The sequence below is a fragment of the Trichomycterus rosablanca genome, chromosome 3 (assembly GCF_030014385.1).
Source record: "Trichomycterus rosablanca isolate fTriRos1 chromosome 3, fTriRos1.hap1, whole genome shotgun sequence".
Taxonomy (NCBI): domain Eukaryota; kingdom Metazoa; phylum Chordata; class Actinopteri; order Siluriformes; family Trichomycteridae; genus Trichomycterus; species Trichomycterus rosablanca.
Window position 1 is genome coordinate 23756753 of NC_085990.1, and position 19905 is coordinate 23776657.

Below are 19905 nucleotides of genomic sequence, written 5' to 3' on the forward strand. Positions count from 1 at the left end.
GCTGCACACAGACTACTTTTCATTGTGTCAAAGTGTCATTTTGTCAGTGTTGTCCCATGAAAAGATATACTTCAATATCTGCAGAAATGTGAGGGGTGTACTCACTTTTGTGATGCACTGTATATATATATACAGTGGGGTCAAAAAGTATTTAGTCAGCCACTGATTGTGCAGGTTCTCCTACTTAGAAAGATGAGAGAGGTCTGTAATTTTCATCATAGGTACACTTCAACTATGAGAGACAAAATGAGAAAAAAAAATCCAGGAAATCCCATTGTAGGATTTTAAAAGAATTTATTTGTAAATTATGGTGGAAAATAAGTATTTGGTCAATAACAAACAAGCAAGATTTCTGGCTCTCACAGACCTATAACTTCTTCTTTAAGAAGCTCTTCTGTCCTCCACTCGTTACCTGTATTAATGGCACCGGTTTGACCTCGTTATCTGTATAAAAGACACCTGTCCACAGCCTCAAACAGTCAGACTCCAAACTCAACCATGGCCAAGACCAAAGAGCTGTCGAAGGACACCAGGAAGAAAATTGTAGACCTGCACCAGGCTGGGAAGAGTGAATCTACAATAGGCAAGCAGGTTGGTGTGAATAAATCAACTGTGGGAACAATTGTAAGAAAATGAAAGACATATAAGACCATTGATAATCTCCCTTGGGGTCAAGATCTCATCCCGTGGGGTCAAAATGATCATGAGAACGGTGAGCAAAAATCCCAGAACTACACGGAGGGACCTGATGAATGACCATGACAATGATCCCAAACACACCGCTCGGGCAACAAAGGAGTGGCTCCGTAAAAAGCATTTCAAGGTCCTGGAGTGGCCCAGCCAGTCTCCAGACCTCAACCCCATAGAAAATTTGTGGAGTCCGTGTTGCCCAGCGACAGCCCCAAAACATCACTGCTCTAGAGGAGATCTGCATGGAGGAATGGGCCAAAATACCAGCTACAGTGTGTGCAAACCTGGTGAAAACTTACAGGAAACATTTGACCTCTGTCATTGCCAACAAAGGTTATGTTACGAAGTATTGAGTTGAACTTTTGTTATTGACCAAATACTTATTTTCCACCATAATTTACAAATAAATTCTTTAAAAATCCTACAATGTGATTTCCTGGATTTTTTTTTCTCATTTTGTCTCTCATAGTTGAAGTGTACCTATGATGAAAATTACAGACCTCTCTCATCTTTCTAAGTAGGAGAACTTGCACAATCAGTGGCTGACTAAATACTTTTTGGCCCCACTGTATATATAAGGACTTTCACTCGTTAAATTTTTTTATCGAGATTAATTATTTAATCGTGATTAATCGCAATTAATCGCATGCAAAAATAACAAAGCACAATTTGAACAGTTATACACATTTTTATTGCAATAACATGTTTACCAAAAAAAAAATTATGATAAAATTATTATTATTAATTAATTATTAAATCTAAATTATTTTTAGAAAGCCAGCCAATGCCTATATAGAGTTGTTAACAACTACCCATCATTCAGCCAGTTATTTAAAAATGTCTGTTCACATTAGTGAGCAAAAGTAAGGATATTTTCCTGTTCATAATCCTGCCACTGAAAACAGGCGCTCATAATATGAACCATTTCTATATGCAACACCAGTGGCGTAACTAGGAGCTCATGGGCCCCAGTGCAAAAAAAAAATTTTTGGGCCCCATCAACAAATTGCATATGCTGACAGCTGATCAGAATGAATTAAAAGTACTCACTCAGATGTTACACTTCAAGTCCAAATTCATACCCCTGGTATTTTTAATGCACAGTTTTAGTTATTTTTAATTTTACTTAAAGAAAATATTGTAATATAATAGTAACGACCTGGCGAGTGCAGCCTTGGGGGGGGAGTTGAGTGCTTGAGTTAATGTCATGGAGGACTCCCCCCCCCCCCCCCCCCCCCCCCGTAGTTACGCCCCTGTGCAACATGTATAACATCGTGTCAACCCACATTGTTATCTATGTTACAGCGTTTATACAGTTCTTTGCAATCCATTTAACACCAAGTGTTTGTAATGTTCCGTGTACAGTCCACGGGCTTTCCATCCAAATTCATCTGAAATAAAGTTAGGTAATAAAGTCTGAGCTCATTTAGCCTGTAACACGTATCCGTGCGCACAGACGCCCGACGAGACAAATGCAGCTTTGACCAAAGATGATATTAAAGCATCAATTAATAACTGTCATTTTGTCTTGTGATGATTTCTCCCACTTTTTGAAAACAAAAATAATTATTTAAAATACCATATCTTTCGCAATATGAAGCAGCAGCAGCAGCTGTAGTAATTTGTTATCTCTATACAGTATAAACACAATGTTACTGTGTTAAAGCAGCGCAAATTAAAACATACACATATTTACGTGGCACAAACACAGCTCAATAAAAATAGTTTGATTAAAAATTTTAATCTCAATTAATTTTTTTTTATCGCGATTACATTTTTAACGCGTTAATCAATAAACGACAGTGCTATATATATATATATGTATACAGTGTGGGAAATAAGTATTTAATCCCCTGCTGATTTTGTAAGTTTACCCCCTTACAAAGACTTGAACAGTCTATAATTTTTATGGTAGGTTTATTTTAACTGAGAGAGACAGAATATCAACAAAAAATCCAGAAAAAAAACATTTTCTTCCGTTCAAATCTGGAATGGGCTACAAGACCATCAGCAAGAAACTTGGTGAGAAAGAGACCACTGTTGGTGCGATAATTCGAAAATGGAAGAAATACAAGATCACAGTCAATCACCCTCACTCTGGAGCTCCATGCAAGATCTCACCTGGTGGGGTAAGAATGATTCTGAGAAAGGTGAGGTCAGCCCAGAATTACACGGGAGGAGCTTGTCAATAATCTCAAGGGAGCTGTGCGCACAGTCACCAAGAAAACCATTAGTAACACACTTCGCCGTAATGGATTGAGATCCTGCAGTGCCCGCAAAGTCCCTTTGCTCAAGAAGGCTCATGTACAGGCCCGTCTGAAGTTTGCCAATGAACACCTGAATGATTCAGAGAAAGCTTGGGAGAATGTGATATGGTCAGATGAGACCAAAATTGAGCTCTTCGGCATCAACTCCACTCGCCGTGTTTGGAGGCAAAGAAATGCCCGGTGGGGATGGTGTTCTTGGGGTCATATCCAGCATTTCTCTGCTCCCAGCTCCCTTGACATCATTGACAAGCTCCTCCCGTGTAATTCTGGACTGACCTCACCTTTCTCAGAATCATTCTTACCCCACCAGGTGAGGTCTTGCATGGAGCTCCAGAGTGAGGGTGATTGACTGTGATCTTGTATTTCTTCCATTTTCGAATTATCGCACCAACAGTGGTCTCTTTCTCACCAAGCTTCTTGCTGATGGTCTTGTAGCCCATTCCAGCCTTGTGCAGGTCTACAATCTTTTCCCTGACGTCCTTTGATAGCTCTTTGGTCTTGCCCATGGTGGTCGAGAGATTTGAACAGAAGAAACTGATTCTGTGACAGGAGTCTTTTATACAGGGACAGGACTAATTTGTGTGCCTCATGGGCACATAACCGGTCTGTGGGGGTCAGAATTCTTGCTGGTTGGTAGGGCATCAAATACTTATTTCCCTTAATTAAATACAAATTAATTTATAACTTTTATTTAATGGTTTTTTTTCTGGATTTTTTGTTGATATTCTGTCTCTCTCTGTTAAAATAAACCTTCCATGAAAATTATAGACTGTTCAAGTCTTTGTAAGGGGGTAAACTTACAAAATCAGCAGGGGATCAAATACTTATTTCCCCCACTGTATTCACTCACCCATCCAAAGGATTGAATTCAGGTGTTCCAATCACTTCCACTACCTAGGCATGCAGACTGCTTCTACAAACATTTGAGAAAGAATGCGTTACTCTCAGGAGCTCAGTGAATTCCAGCGTGGTACCATGATAGGATGCCACCTGTGCAACAAGTCTAGTCGTGAAATTTCCTCACTACTAAATATTCCACAGTCGACTGTCAGTGGTATTATACCAAAGTGGAAGCGATTGGGAACGACAGCAACTTAGCCACAAAGTGGTAACCCTATGAATTATGAATGGGATGTCACTCAAGTTCATATGCGTGTGAAGGCAGATGAGCGAATACTTTTGGCAATATAGTGTACAGTATGAAGTGGAGAACTAATGACCAAAGCGCTTGCGTTGTGTTTGGAAGATCAATGAGGAAATCGCGAGGTCCTAGCGCCTGCCCTGTTTCATTCAAGTTTCGATTTATATATATCAAGTTTCCATTTATATATATCAGGTTTCATGAAACTCGTCTCGATATATATAAATTGAAACTTGATATATATAAATTGAAACCTGATATTTATAAATTGAAACTTGATATATATAAATCGAAACCTGATATTTATAAATCGAAACCTGATATATATAAATTGAAACCTGATATTTATAAATTGAAACTTGATATATATATAATGAAACCTGATATATATAAATTGAAACTTGATATATATAAATCGAAACCTGATATATATAAATTGAAACTTGATATATATAAATCGAAACCTGATATATGTAAATCGAAACTTGATATATATAAATTGAAACTTGATATATATAAATCGAAACCTGATATATATAAATTGAAACTTGATATATATAAATCGAAACCTGATATATATAAATTGAAACACTGATATATATAAATTGAAACTTGATATATATAAATCGAAACTTGATATATATAAATTGAAACCTGATATATATAAATTGAAACCTGATATATATAAATTGAACCCCCTCCAAGCACAATGCAAGCAAAAGGGTTTGTGTACCTTTGGTCATTAATTCTTCACTTTAAGTCCCAAAATTGAAAAGGTTTCAGTTGTCAGTTTGGTTTCAAATAACAAACAAACACACACTGATAGTAATAACGACATGATCTGACCCCTGTTATGATTTTTGTGTATAAAACTAACATGACAACGTTACAACGTCCAGTACGAAAATCGCTTCCCCACATTGTTTATATTTTGCAGATAGAGCAAATATGATCACGTCACAAAACACAAGTCAGGACAACAGGATGCGTCATTATTATTACTTTTTTAACACTTGTGTTTGCTTTACACTGTCCACATAATATTATAAGCATGTAAGCCCGTGCAACTGTGGGATGACCAAAGCGCTTGCGTTGTGTTTGGAGGAGCAATGAGGAAATCGCGGGGTCCTAGCGCCTTCAAGTTTCGATTTACATATATCAAGTTTCAATTTATATATAACAGGTTTCGATTTATATATATCAAGTTTCAATTTATATATATCATGTTTCGATTTATATATATCAAGTTTCGATTTATATATATCAGGTTTCGATTTATATATATCAAGTTTCGATTTATATATATCAGGTTTCAATTTATATATATCAAGTTTCAATTTATATATATCAAGTTTCAATTTATATATATCAAGTTTCGATTTATATATATCAGGTTTCGATTTATATATATCAAGTTTCAATTTATATATATCAGGTTTCGATTTATATATATCAGGTTTCAATTTATATATATCAAGTTTCAATTTATATATATCAAGTTTCGATTTATATATATCAGGTTTCAATTTATATATATCAAGTTTCGATTTATATATATCAGCGTTTGCTATATATTTCCTGTTTGGCTTGCCATAATATATATATATATATACAGTGTATCACAAAAGTGAGTACACCCCTCACAATTCTGCAAATATTTCATTATATCTTTTCATGGGACAACACTATAGACATGAAACTTGGATATAACTTAGAGTAGTCAGTGTACAACTTGTATAGCAGTGTAGATTTACTGTCTTCTGAAAATAACTCAACACACAGCCATTAATGTCTAAATAGCTGGCAACATAAGTGAATACACCCCACAGTGAACATGTCCAAATTGTGCCCAAAGTGTCAATATTTTGTGTGACCACCATTATTATCCAGCACTGCCTTAACCCTCCTGGGCATGGAATTCACCAGAGCTGCACAGGTTGCTACTGGAATCCTCTTCCACTCCTCCATGATGACATCACGGAGCTGGTGGATGTTAGACACCTTGAACTCCTCCACCTTCCACTTGAGGATGCGCCACAGGTGCTCAATTGGGTTTAGTCCATCACCTTTACCTTCAGCTTCCTCAGCAAGGCAGTTGTCATCTTGGAGGTTGTGTTTGGGGTCGTTATCCTGTTGGAAAACTGCCATGAGGCCCAGTTTTCGAAGGGAGGGGATCATGCTCTGTTTCAGAATGTCACAGTACATGTTGGAATTCATGTTTCCCTCAATGAACTGCAGCTCCCCAGTGCCAGCAACACTCATGCAGCCCAAGACCATGATGCTACCACCACCATGCTTGACTGTAGGGAAGATACAGTTGTCTTGGTACTTCTCACCAGGGCGCCGCCACACATGCTGGACACCATCTGAGCCAAACAAGTTTATCTTGGTCTCGTCAGACCACAGGGCGTTCCAGTAATCCATGTTCTTGGACTGCTTGTCTTCAGCAAACTGTTTGCGGGCTTTCTTGTGCGTCAGCTTCCTTCTGGGATGACGACCATGCAGACCGAGTTGATGCAGTGTGCGGCGTATGGTCTGAGCACTGACAGGCTGACCTCCCACGTCTTCAACTTCTGCAGCAATGCTGGCAGCACTCATGTGTCTATTTTTTAAAGCCAACCTCTGGATATGACGCCGAACACGTGGACTCAACTTCTTTGGTCGACCCTGGCGAAGCCTGTTCCGAGTGGAACCTGTCCTGGAAAACCGCTGTATGACCTTGGCCACCATGCTGTAGCTCAGTTTCAGGGTGTTAGCAATCTTCTTATAGCCCAGGCCATTTTTGTGGAGAGCAACAATTCTATTTCTCACATCCTCAGAGAGTTCTTTGCCATGAGGTGCCATGTTGAATATCCAGTGGCCAGTATGAGAGAATTGTACCCAAAACACCAAATTTAACAGCCCTGCTCCCCATTTACACCTGGGACCTTGACACATGACACCAGGGAGGGACAACGACACATTTGGGCACAATTTGGACATGTTCACTGTGGGGTGTACTCACTTATGTTGCCAGCCATTTAGACATTAATGGCTGTGTGTTGAGTTATTTTCAGAAGACAGTAAATCTACACTGCTATACAAGCTGTACACTGACTACTCTAAGTTATATCCAAGTTTCATGTCTATAGTGTTGTCCCATAAAAAGATATAATGAAATATTTGCAGAAATGTGAGGGGTGTACTCACTTTTGTGATACACTGTATATATATATATATATATATATATATATATATATATATATATATACAGTGTATCACAAAAGTGAGTACACCCCTCACATTTCTGCAGATATTTAAGTATATCTTTTCATGGGACAACACTGACAAAATGACACTTTGACACAATGAAAAGTAGTCTGTGTGCAGCTTATATAACAGTGTAAATTTATTCTTCCCTTAAAATAACTCAATATACAGCCATTAATGTCTAAACCACCGGCAACAAAAGTGAGTACACCCCTAAGAGACTACACCCCTAAATGTCCAAATTGAGCACTGCTTGTCATTTTCCCTCCAAAATGTCATGTGATTTGTTAGTGTTACTAGGTCTCAGGTGTGCATAGGGAGCAGGTGTGTTCAATTTAGTAGTACAGCTCTCACACTCTCTCATACTGGTCACTGAAAGTTCCAACATGGCACCTCATGGCAAAGAACTCTCTGAGGATCTTAAAAGACAAATTGTTGCGCTACATGAAGATGGCCAAGGCTACAAGAAGATTGCCAACACCCTGAAACTGAGCTGCAGCACAGTGGCCAAGATCATCCAGCGTTTTAAAAGAGCAGGTTCCACTCAGAACAGACCTCGCGTTGGTCGTCCAAAGAAGCTGAGTGCACGTGCTCAGCGTCACATCCAACTGCTGTCTTTGAAAGATAGGTGCAGGAGTGCTGTCAGCATTGCTGCAGAGATTGAAAAGGTGGGGGGTCAGCCTGTCAGTGCTCAGACCATACGCCGCACACTACATCAAATTAGTCTGCATGGCTGTCACCCCAGAAGGAAGCCTCTTCTGAAGTCTCTACACAAGAAAGCCCGCAAACAGTTTGCTGAAGACATGTCAACAAAGGACATGGATTACTGGAACCATGTCCTATGGTCTGATGAGACCAAGATTAATTTGTTTGGTTCAGATGTTCTCAAGCATGTGTGGCGGCAATCAGGTGAGGAGTACAAAGATAAGTGTGTCATGCCTACAATCAAGCATGGTGGTGGGAATGCCATGGTCTGGGGCTGCATGAGTGCAGCAGGTGTTAGGGAGTTACATTTCATTGAGGGACACATGAACTCCAATATGTACTGTGAAATACTGAAGCAGACCATGATCCCCTCCCTCCGGAAACTGGGTCGCAGGGCAGTGTTCCAGCATGATAATGACCCCAAACACACCTCTAAGACGACCACTGCTTTATTGAAGAGGCTGAGGGTAAAGGTGATGGACTGGCCAAGCATGTCTCCAGACCTAAACCCAATAGAACATCTTTGGGGCATCCTCAAGCGGAAGGTGGAGGAGCGCAAAGTCTTGAATATCCGCCAGCTCCGTGATGTCGTCATGGAGGAGTGGAAAAGCATTCCAGTGGCAACCTGTGAAGCTCTGGTAAACTCCATGCCCAGGAGAGTTAAGGCAGTTCTGGGAAATAATGGTGGCCACACAAAATATTGACACTTCAGGAACTTTCACTAAGGGGTGTACTCACTTTTGTTGCCGGTGGTTTAGACATTAATGGCTGTATATTGAGTTATTTTGAGGGAAGAATAAATTTACACTGTTATATAAGCTGCACACAGACTACTTTTCATTGTGTCAGAGTGTCATTTTGTCAGTGTTGTCCCATAAAAAGATATACTTAAATATCTGCAGAAATGTCAGGGGTGTACTCACTTTTGTGACACACTGTATATACTTTGTATATATACTTTGTATAAAAAGTGATATTACAAATCGTACATCATCATTCACTGCAATTAATTTGTTTTTGTAGGAACTTACTTGTGGCGTCAGTAAAACTTGTCTAAGCCAGCCAGATGGCTGCAACCCTGCCACCAGCTCAAGCTGCTACTTCTTGTCAGTTGCACCCACTGCAACTCAGTCAGAGTTTAAGGTGGACATCATCGGCAGTGCCAATGGTTATGTTGCTATTGGATTTTCGGATGACAACATAATGGTATGAATTTATTTTCCTTTTTCACATCTGTCAAATGCATCTGATGATGATAATGATGATCTATTAATGATTTTTTTACTGACCAACAATACGAATATTTGATAAGCAAAATAAAAAAGGTATTTTATTTTTGATAGGGATTGTGTTTGGGTTCTTGTTATGGACAGTAGGCAGTCAAACTATTGTTAGCCGATAGTCTTATTCTTGTTTTTTTTATTATCATTAATAATAATAATTATCAGTTAGTTTTATTACTATGATTATTATTATTATTAGTGTGATTGCAGTAGCTTAGTCATTAGTCTTCCTCTTTTTTTCTTTTACTTCTTCTTATTGTTATTATTATACCCATTTTTTGGCCAGCTTTCTTCCTCCACAATTTCTAGATTTTGACAACATTGCAGCTCTAAAACATCCATCCCATTGAAGACATCATGGCTTGTATACAGCTTTTGGCTATACATATTCAGTCACCCTTCACGCTCAATTTGATCCACTTATTTTCCATTCATTCCCATTAATTTCTTAAAAGGTACATCTTCTAGCACACAGAGCATAACTGAAGGCAACAAATTAAAAGAGTCCACTGATACTCTAGCCATGCCATCCCCTTTGAAATGATGACTGGTGTTTTAACAAACTTTTGTAAAGGTTAATCGCGATCAGTTTAGAAGCAAAATCAAAATACCTGACTTCTTTGCTGAACACATTCTATAATTGGGTTCAGCCACCTTCAAACGCATCCAAAAGGAAGTGAACCAGAGCATATATTTAGCCCCATCAATACTAAAAAATTGCCTCTGAGGACCTAACACCTAGCCAATCCCTCATCCTTTCCTGGAACTGTTCTAGCAATCACAGTTGGTTTAGCAGATGGAATCACATTTTCTTGCAAATGGAATCACATACTTCTTTGTCAAATAAACCCAAGACTACAAGCAAAACTAAACACCTTCCTCATTAGGTGTAGGAAGCTGGATCAGTACAATCCTGCTAACACAATAACAAATAAAGCAAGTGTAGACCCTTTCCTCACATAGTTACAGGAATAGACCAAACTTTTTCCATTATTAGACTAAGACTATGTTCTCCTTCTCAACACCAGTAGTCCACAGCTAGTCCCCTTCTCAACACCACTAGTCCAAAGCTGTATCCACCTTTTTGCAGTCTGATGTCTCCAAAATTGACAACTGAGTGGGGGAGATGTAGTGAAATTACTGCCTATTTTATTTCTTATTAATAAGTGTTCCTTATTATTACATTTCTGGACATCTCGTAGATGCCTGAAGAGGGCCCCTTAAGTCAGATATGTTAATCTATATTTCTTTATTTTGTTAAATTAATTTTCATATTACTCTAAAACTCTCCAATTCTGGATTTGAAATACACAAAGCTTAATAGTGAACTTTCATATACATCCCAACAAGCAGGGAACAATAGCATCAATAGCAAACAGAGGAAAAAGGACACATTCTCTTGGCTTTATTCCTTTTTGAAGATAAACCAAAAGATGTTTATTCAGTTATTCTAATATCATGATTATATATTTCCTGGTATACCCTGTCTACTTTTGAAGTTAAATAATTAGAAATTACATGTTACCAATTAATCCTCAGGTTAATTGTATGTGAACTTAAAAAGAAAAACTGCCACTCATGTTTAATGATGTTCTGTAGTTTGATTGATTACAAAAATGTGATGCTTCTGTCCTGATTTAGTTTATAATGCTAATATTTAGGAATTGTCTTATAATAACCTCAGAATGTCTGTATTATCTAAATGAATCTTTTTAGAGAAACGTTTCTGTATTAACAGATTTAATTGATTTCGAACTGTAACAGTTTTTAACGGTGAAAACGAGACTGTTCATGTGACAAATATCCTTACAGCGCCCTCTAGAGATTTTAAATACTTTTGTGGTAAAGACAAAATAATTTTCCTTGTCACATTGGCGTGACAAATTTGGAAAAGTAGGATAAAGCTTAATTGGCTAGACCCACTTAAAAGTCTGCCCTTTTATAGAGCGGCAGAAACGCTTTTTCCAGATAGATCAAGTAGGAAAAATGCTTGCAGAGAAGTTGAGGTCTCTGCAAGCTTAAAGCTGCAGAGTAGTTGAGAGTTGCACAGAAATTGAGAGTTGCACAGAAGTCGAGGTCTGGTTGCTTTGCCTAAGTATGTGCGCTTGAGAAAAAGATCATATAAGTGTCACAAGTCAGTGTGCTTTCACCTCTGCTCTCTTAGAGGACCTGCAATAGATCTGTGAGTGAGTCGCTGGGAGCAAAAACCTGGAAGCAAAAAAAAAAAAGGTTTAGAGTGTGATTTCCAGCTCTGCTATGCACCTACTTTTGGGTCCCTGAGCTAGACCCTTAAACCTCTTTGCTCCAGGTGCGCCGTACAATTGCTGACCATGCGCTCTGACCTCAGCTTCCAAACAAGCTGGGATAACTGTTTAGGACTGTCAACTACTTACATAACTACTGTCAACTACTAAACACTCATAAACTTGCAGATAATTATAAGTGTGTGTGTGTCATTATCTCTAAGGGAAGTGACGATATCTATATCTGTGGAAAGGACTCCCTTGGAACAATCAACATACAGCATGCATTTACAGCGGAAACCAGGAAAACACCATCCATCATCACCCTGGTACACACACACACACACATTTACGGCATTTAGCAGATGCTTTTATCCAAATCAGCTTACAATTTAAAATGAATATCATGCAAACAGTTGAGGGTTAAACCCTTGCTCAGGGGTTCAATGGTGGAAATTTGGTGGTGATGATGATTAAACTGGCAACATTCTGATCACTAGTCCAGTACATCAACAGCTGAGCTACCACTGCACAGACTGCTTACACTTACACTTACAGACACAATTAAACAAACACACCTACATACACGCAAACATGAATATACAAACACACCTATTCACACATACACATACGTACACACACACTCATACATACTACCATGACATTGGAATGCACTATTGTTATTACACCAATGAACTGTTGTTATTACACACTATACACACTCATCCTGTGTGGGTGCATTGTATTGTGTGTGTGTGCATTGTGTTTGTGTGTTGTACAGTATTTGTATTAGTGTCTGTGTGTGTGTATTAAAGGGAAATGTGACAACTCTCAGTGCATCACTGAATAACGGAGTGATTAACTGCTCCTTCACCTCTCAAAATGCCATCAGTACCACAAGAAAAGCCACAACATCCAGCAGCTATTACCTGTTTTTTGCCTATGGAGACAGCAGCAATGGTACACACACACACACACAATCGCAAAGAAAATAAATAAAGAATTAAAATGGTTATTGGCGTGATTATGCACTCCCTCACCTCTCAATATGCCTGTAACTGTAATGAAAACCACAAACTCTGAGTTACTACCTGTTTTTGACTATGGAGACTTCAGCAGTGGTACAGACACTATCACACAGGGACGCACATGCACATGCACACAATCACACATCAAACAAGTGTGAGGGAAAAAATAATGAGATTATAACTGGTTGATAATTGAATTCACCATGATTTAGCTTTCACAGTATATTACACACTTACCTATTCACTCACTTATACCTAAATGTAATTAAAAGTTATCAATCCATTTTCTGTATGTTTTGGAGGGCGGTAAAAAAACTAGACGAAATCCTTGCACACTCTGGGAGAAGATACCAAATTTATACCAAATGTATTGAATTATTTATGTCTAGATTAAAAAATTTAAACAGCCTGTGACACACTGAAAAGTTGGGATGGGGCAAAACATAAGTTAAAATAAAATATTGTAGAATATTTAAGTTTCACCATTTTGAAACATTCACTAATAAGCAGGTACATTGATAACATGATTCGGTATAAAAGGCAGTCCACATCTCTTTCTCATTGAAATTGTATGATGCATCATAAAGATGAGAATAAGAAAATAATGATCACAGACTGGTGAACAGCTAAATTCTCGTATCAAGCAAAAATGGACAAAAGTTCCAAAACTAAAATGCAACAAGTCCCTAGTTACCAAACCAATGAAAGTCTCATTAAAAAGAAAGGTGATGAAACTGAGTGCTAAACATGCCTCTGTCCCATCTTACAGTGGGGCCAAAAAGTATTTAGTCAGCCACTGATTGTGCAAGTTCTCCTACTTCTAGGTCTGTAATTTTCATCATAGGTACACTTCAACTATGAGAGACAAAATGAGAAAAAAAAATCCAGGAAATCACATTGTAGGATTTTTAAAGAATTTATTTGTAAATTATGGTGGAAAATAAGTATTTGGTCACCCACAAACAAGCAAGATTTCTGGCTCTCACAGACCTGTAACTTCTTCTTTAAGAAGCTCTTCTGTCCTCCACTCGTTACCTGTATTAATAGCACCTGTTTGACCTCGTTATCTGTATAAAAGACACCTGTCCACAGCCTCAAACAGTCAGACTCCAAACTCAACCATGGCCAAGACCAAAGAGCTGTCGAAGGACACCAGGAAGAAAATTGTAGACCTGCACCAGGCTGGGAAGAGTGAATCTACAATAGGCAAGCAGGTTGGTGTGAATAAATCAACCGTGGGAGCAATTGTAAGAAAATGGAAGACATACAAGACCATTGATAATCTCCCTCGATCTGGGGCCCCACGCAAGATCTCATCCCATGGGGTCAAAATGATAATGAGAATGGTGAGCAAAAATCCCAGAACTACACGGAGGGACCTGATGAATGACCTGCAGAGAGCTGGGACCAAAGTAACAAAGGCTACCATCAGTAACACACTACGCCGAGAGGGACTCAAATCCTGCAGTGCCAGGCGTGTCCCCCTGCTTAAGCCAGTACGTGTCCAGGCCCGTCTGAAGTTTGCCAGAGAGCATATGGATGATCCAGAAGAGGATTGGGAGAATATCATGTGGTCAGATGAAAACAAAATGGAACTTTTTGGTAAAAACTCAACTCGTTGTGTTTGGAGGAAGACAAATGCTGAGTTGCATCCCAAGAACACCATACCTACTGTGAAGCATGGGGGCGGAAACATCATGCTTTGGGCCTGTTTTTCTGCAAAGGGGACAGGACGACTGATCCGTGTTAAGGGAAAAATGAATGGGGCCATGTATCGTGAGATTTTAAGCCAAAACCTCCTTCCATCAGTGAGAGCATTGAAGATGGAACGTGGCTGGGTCTTCCAGCATGACAATGATCCCAAACACACCGCTCGGGCAACGAAGGAGTGGCTCCGTAAGAAGCATTTCAAGGTCCTGGAGTGGCCTAGCCAGTCTCCAGACCTAAACCCCATAGAAAATCTGTGGAGGGAGTTGAAAGTCCGTGTTGCCCAGCGACAGCCCCAAAACATCACTGCTCTAGAGGAGATCTGCATGGAGGAATGGGCCAAAATACCAGCTACAGTGTGTGCAAACCGGGTGAAGACTTACAGGAAACATTTGACCTCTGTCATTGCCAACAAAGGTTATGTTACAAAGTATTGAGCTGAACTTTTGTTATTGACCAAATACTTATTTTCCACCATAATTTACAAATAAATTATTTAAAAATCCTACAATGTGATTTCCTGGATTTTTTTTTCTCATTTTGTCTCTCATAGTTGAAGTGTACCTATGATGAAAATTACAGACCTCTCTCATCTTTCTAAGTAGGAAAACTTGCACAATCAGTGGCTGACTAAATACTTTTTGGCCCCACTGTATTTTTGTGTTAGAGGAATCAAATTCTAAATTTGTTTATATTTACAAAATGTAATTAAATTAAATGTAAAAAAACGTTGGGACAATATGTAAAATGCAGATACAAAGAAAACATAGTGTTTCTTACATTTACTTTGAAATTATGTGATTTAAAACATGATATCAGCAGCTGATTGTATTTCTGATTTGGAAGGAAAGCAGTACAAAAGGCATTATCTTTCAAGAGCAAAGGTGGGCAGATTTGACAGTTTGACAAAAAATACAAAATACAGGACAAAATAGCACCTAAAACACTTGATATTCTCGGTGCCAACACTTTGTTTAAGTGTTGTGAGAAGGACTGGCAACATTACAATGTGGTAAATGCTGTACTGTCCCAACTTATTTAAAAAAAATTGTTGCAGGCCTGAAATGCAGGAATGGTGGTATATTAACAAATGAAATGAAGTTGACCAAACAAAACATGAAATCTCAGGTTTAAACTGTCTGCAATCAAATAAATATCAAAGTTAATGTAGGAATCATTTTTATTAGCATTTTCCCTACTGTCCCATTATTTTCTGAATTTGGGTTGCAAATGCATATAAAGAATGGAAGTGCAATAAATTATCTGCATATGTTTCCTGACAGGGGTGATCCAGGAGCACACTAGTAAACCCCTGGTTAGCGCCAGTAAGGTGGACATCTTTAATCCACAGCCACTGGTGGAGCAATCTGAGGAATTTCCACCCATTGTAAAAGCTCACGGTTGGTCCTACTTCATTTTTTGCTTATATACACATACAGTATATACAGTCATGTTTTGAACATATTTAAACATATGAACATTTGAGCTTTATTTGAACAGTACAGAGAGATGGAGCTCATATAACTAAACAAAAAAAAATGTTTAAAATTACTTTAAAGTTAGGACACCCCCACATTTATTACTACTTAAAATGTCTAAAATTAGAATTTGGTGCACTACATCAGCTGCAATAATTAGACCATCGTTAGAGAACATTGCAGTTTTATTTAAACCTCAGACATTAGTTTGGTTTGCTCTTGATTGTTGAAGTGAGTGGTATCACCATGGTGAGATCTAAAGAGCTCTCTGAGGCCTTAAGAAAGAAGGTTGTAGATGCATAGATGCATGCAGAGTCTGGGAAGGGATTTAAAAAGAAAATCAGCCATTCCACTGTCCGGAAAATCATTTACAGTGCAGAACATTTAAAACAACTGCCAACATGGTCAGGGGTGCATTTCCCGATAACGATTGATCTTAGCGATTTACGAACAACTTTAAGAATGACGTAACTTTAAGAACGCCAATTTCGCGAGTGTTTCTCAAAAGCCCTCGTAAGTCTCCGAAACTAAGAACGAGGTGTAAGTAGTTCTTTGTTTGCTCCGCCTCTGAAAAGGCACCACGAGTTGAAAACTGAATCACCAATTATCATATAATTTCTCATTATTGCCTCACAAAAAGCAATTATTACTCTTTAAGAAAACCTTTTTTATAAACTACTAACCAATAGATCTTTAAATTACTGGTATAAAAACATTACATTTGCAATCACTATCTGTTGCATATTAAGGCTATATATAGGCGCACAATTAACCATTCATGCATCAATCCAGAAAAGCATGCCAAGTCTACAGCGCAAACTGGGGCATAATTTGGGTAAGAGAGGGCCAAGACAGGTGTAGGTCAGTTATCTGCAACAGGCCCTACTTTGGAACAGGAAGCATTACTGACAATACTAGTTCCAGCAGCCACTGAAGGGATAGCTGGGGGAGTAAATGTATGTTTAAAGTTCCCATCTACCCCATCTCCTGTGCAGCCTTCACTTTGCAGCAGTCCTGGGTCATCTCCTGGGCCTTCCTCTGCACAGTCCAGTCAAATAGCTTTACCTGATCAACAGGACTTCATGGCCAAGCAGTTTTCAATGGCAGAATTATAGCTAACTAGTGCCATCTATTGATTTAGTTATAAAAAAATGATTTAAACATTGAAATACAACAGTGCTTATTTTATAGTCAAAATTAAATGAATGACCTGCACACACACGCACGTACGCACACACACACACACACACATATATATACAGTGTATCACAAAAGTGAGTACACCCCTCACATTTCTGCAAATATTTTATTATATCTTTTCATGGGACAACACTATAGAAATAAAACTTGGATATAAGTTAGAGTAGTCAGTGTACAACTTGTATAGCAGTGTAGATTTACTGTCTTCTGAAAATAACTCAACACACAGCCATTAATGTCTAAATGGCTGGCAACATAAGTGAGTACACCCCACAGTGAACATGTCCAAATTGTGCCCAATTTGCCCAAAGAAAATGGCATGAAATGGGTTGCAGTTTGTCTTCCGACTTCACTCGCAAAATCCGCAATGGTACTGAAGCTCCCAGCGACAGCTGTCAATCAAAATGGGATTCAGCCTTTCGACTGATCCTCCAATCATCTTGCAGAAGCTCAGCGTCCAGACCCGCAGCCCCATTCACCCCCAGAGACGCTCAGCGTCCGGGGGCGGGACAAAATCGCCCATGCAGCCCCATAGAAGCAAAGAGACGCTCAGCGTCTGCGGGTAAATGCATTGACGCTCCGGGAACGTATGAGTTAAGTTAACAAAATCGAGTCGATTTGTGATAAGTAGCTGATTCTCAATGAACTCGTCTTCAAAATGAACGTGTTCTAACGCATTTGTAGTCAATGAAATGTTAACACAACTGTACATATTTGACCATTTAATTTTTGACATTTTAGGGGAAGCTGAGCTTCCCTTGCAGTCTTACAGAAATCGCCACTTATATATACTGTATATACAGTACAGTATGCCCAAAGTTTCAATATTTTGTGTGACCACCATTATTATCCAGCACTGCCTTAACCCTCCTGGGCATGGAATTCACCAGAGCTGCACAGGTTGCTACTGGAATCCTCTTCCACTCCTCCATGATGACATCACGGAGCTGGTGGATGTTAGACACCTTGAACTCCTCCACCTTCCACTTGAGGATGCGCCACAGGTGCTCAATTGGGTTTAGTCCATCACCTTTACCTTCAGCTTCCTCAGCAAGGCAGTTGTCATCTTGGAGGTTGTGTTTGGGGTCGTTATCCTGTTGGAAAACTGCCATGAGGCCCAGTTTTCGAAGGGAGGGGATCATGCTCTGTTTCAGAATGTCACAGTACATGTTGGAATTCATGTTTCCCTCAATGAACTGCAGCTCCCCAGTGCCAGCAACACTCATGCAGCCCAAGACCATGATGCTACCACCACCATGCTTGACTGTAGGCAAGATACAGTTGTCTTGGTACTTCTCACCAGGGCGCCGCCACACATGCTGGACACCATCTGAGCCAAACAAGTTTATCTTGGTCTCGTCAGACCACAGGGCATTCCAGTAATCCATGTTCTTGGACTGCTTGTCTTCAGCAAACTGTTTGCGGGCTTTCTTGTGCGTCAGCTTCCTTCTGGGATGACGATCATGCAGACCGAGTTGATGCAGTGAGCGGCGTATGGTCTGAGCACTGACAGGCTGACCTCCCACGTCCTCCAACTCTGCAGCAATGCTGGCAGCACTCATGTGTCTATTTTTTAAAGCCAACCTCTGGATATGACGCCGAACACGTGGACTCAACTTCTTTGGTCGACCCTGGCAAAGCCTGTTCCGAGTGGAACCTGTCCTGGAAAACCGCTGTATGACCTTGGCCACCATGCTGTAGCTCAGTTTCAGGGTGTTAGCAATCTTCTTATAGCCCAGGCCATCTTTGTGGAGAGCAACAATTCTATTTCTCACATCCTCAGAGAGTTCTTTGCCATGAGGTGCCATGTTGAATATCCAGTGGCCAGTATGAGAGAATTGTACCCAAAACACCAAATTTAAAAGCCCTGCTCCCCATTTACACCTGGGACCTTGACACATGACACCAGGGAGGGACAACGACACATTTGGGCACAATTTGGACATGTTCACTGTGTACTCACTTATGTTGCCAGCTATTTAGACATTAATGGCTGTGTGTTGAGTTATTTTCAGAAGACAGTAAATCTACACTGCTATACAAGTTGTACACTGACTACTCTAAGTTATATCCAAGTTTCATGTCTATAGTGTTGTCCCATGAAAAGATATAATGAAATATTTGCAGAAATGTGAGGGGTGTACTCACTTTTGTGATACACTGTATATATATATATATATATATATATATATATATATATATATATATACTGAGCAGCCATAACAATAAAACCAGTTAGTGTGTGTTGTGCTGGTATGAGTGGATCAGACACAGCAGTGCTGATTGAGTTATTACACACTTTACTGTCACTGCTGGACTGAGAATCGTCCACCAACCAAAAATATCCAGCCAACAGCGCCCCGTGGGCAGCATCCTGTGACCACTGATGAAGGTCTAGAAGATGAGCGACTCAAACAGCAGCTATAGATGAGCGATCATCTCTGACTTTACATCTACAAGGTGGACCAACTAAGTAGGTGTGTCTAATAGAGTGGACAGTGAGTGGACACGGTACTTAAAAACTCCAGCAGCGCTGCTGTGTTTGATCCAATCATACCAGCACAACACACACTAACACACCACCACCATGTCAGTGTCACTGCAGTGCTGAGAATCATCCACCACCTAAATAATACCTGCTCTGTGGGGGTCCTGACCATTGAAGAACAGCATGAAAGGGGGCTAACAAAGCATGCAAAGAAACACATGGACTACAGTCAATAATTGTAGAACTACAAAGTGCTTCTATATATGGTAAGTGGAGGTGATGAAATGGACAGTAAGTGTAGAAACCAGAAGGTGGTTTTAATGTTATGGCTGAACACAGTGTGTGTGTGTGTGTGTATATTAGGTTAGCACAAATCAAGTATAAGGTATAATTTAATATATATATTTTATGATAGTTAATATTTCT

General features: G+C 39.4%; 1 protein-coding gene across 1 annotated transcript in view; it reads left to right on the top strand.

Annotated features, from left to right (window-relative positions):
- The window catches only part of zgc:163022 (putative ferric-chelate reductase 1), a 54877-nt gene that overhangs the window by 20391 nt on the left and 14581 nt on the right, over positions 1-19905 (top strand). The window contains exons 6-9 of the mRNA XM_062992286.1: positions 9076-9258; positions 11803-11907; positions 12394-12538; positions 15597-15713. Of these exons, the coding sequence (XP_062848356.1) occupies positions 9076-9258; positions 11803-11907; positions 12394-12538; positions 15597-15713 (550 nt within the window). The remainder of the gene's footprint in view (positions 1-9075; positions 9259-11802; positions 11908-12393; positions 12539-15596; positions 15714-19905) is intronic.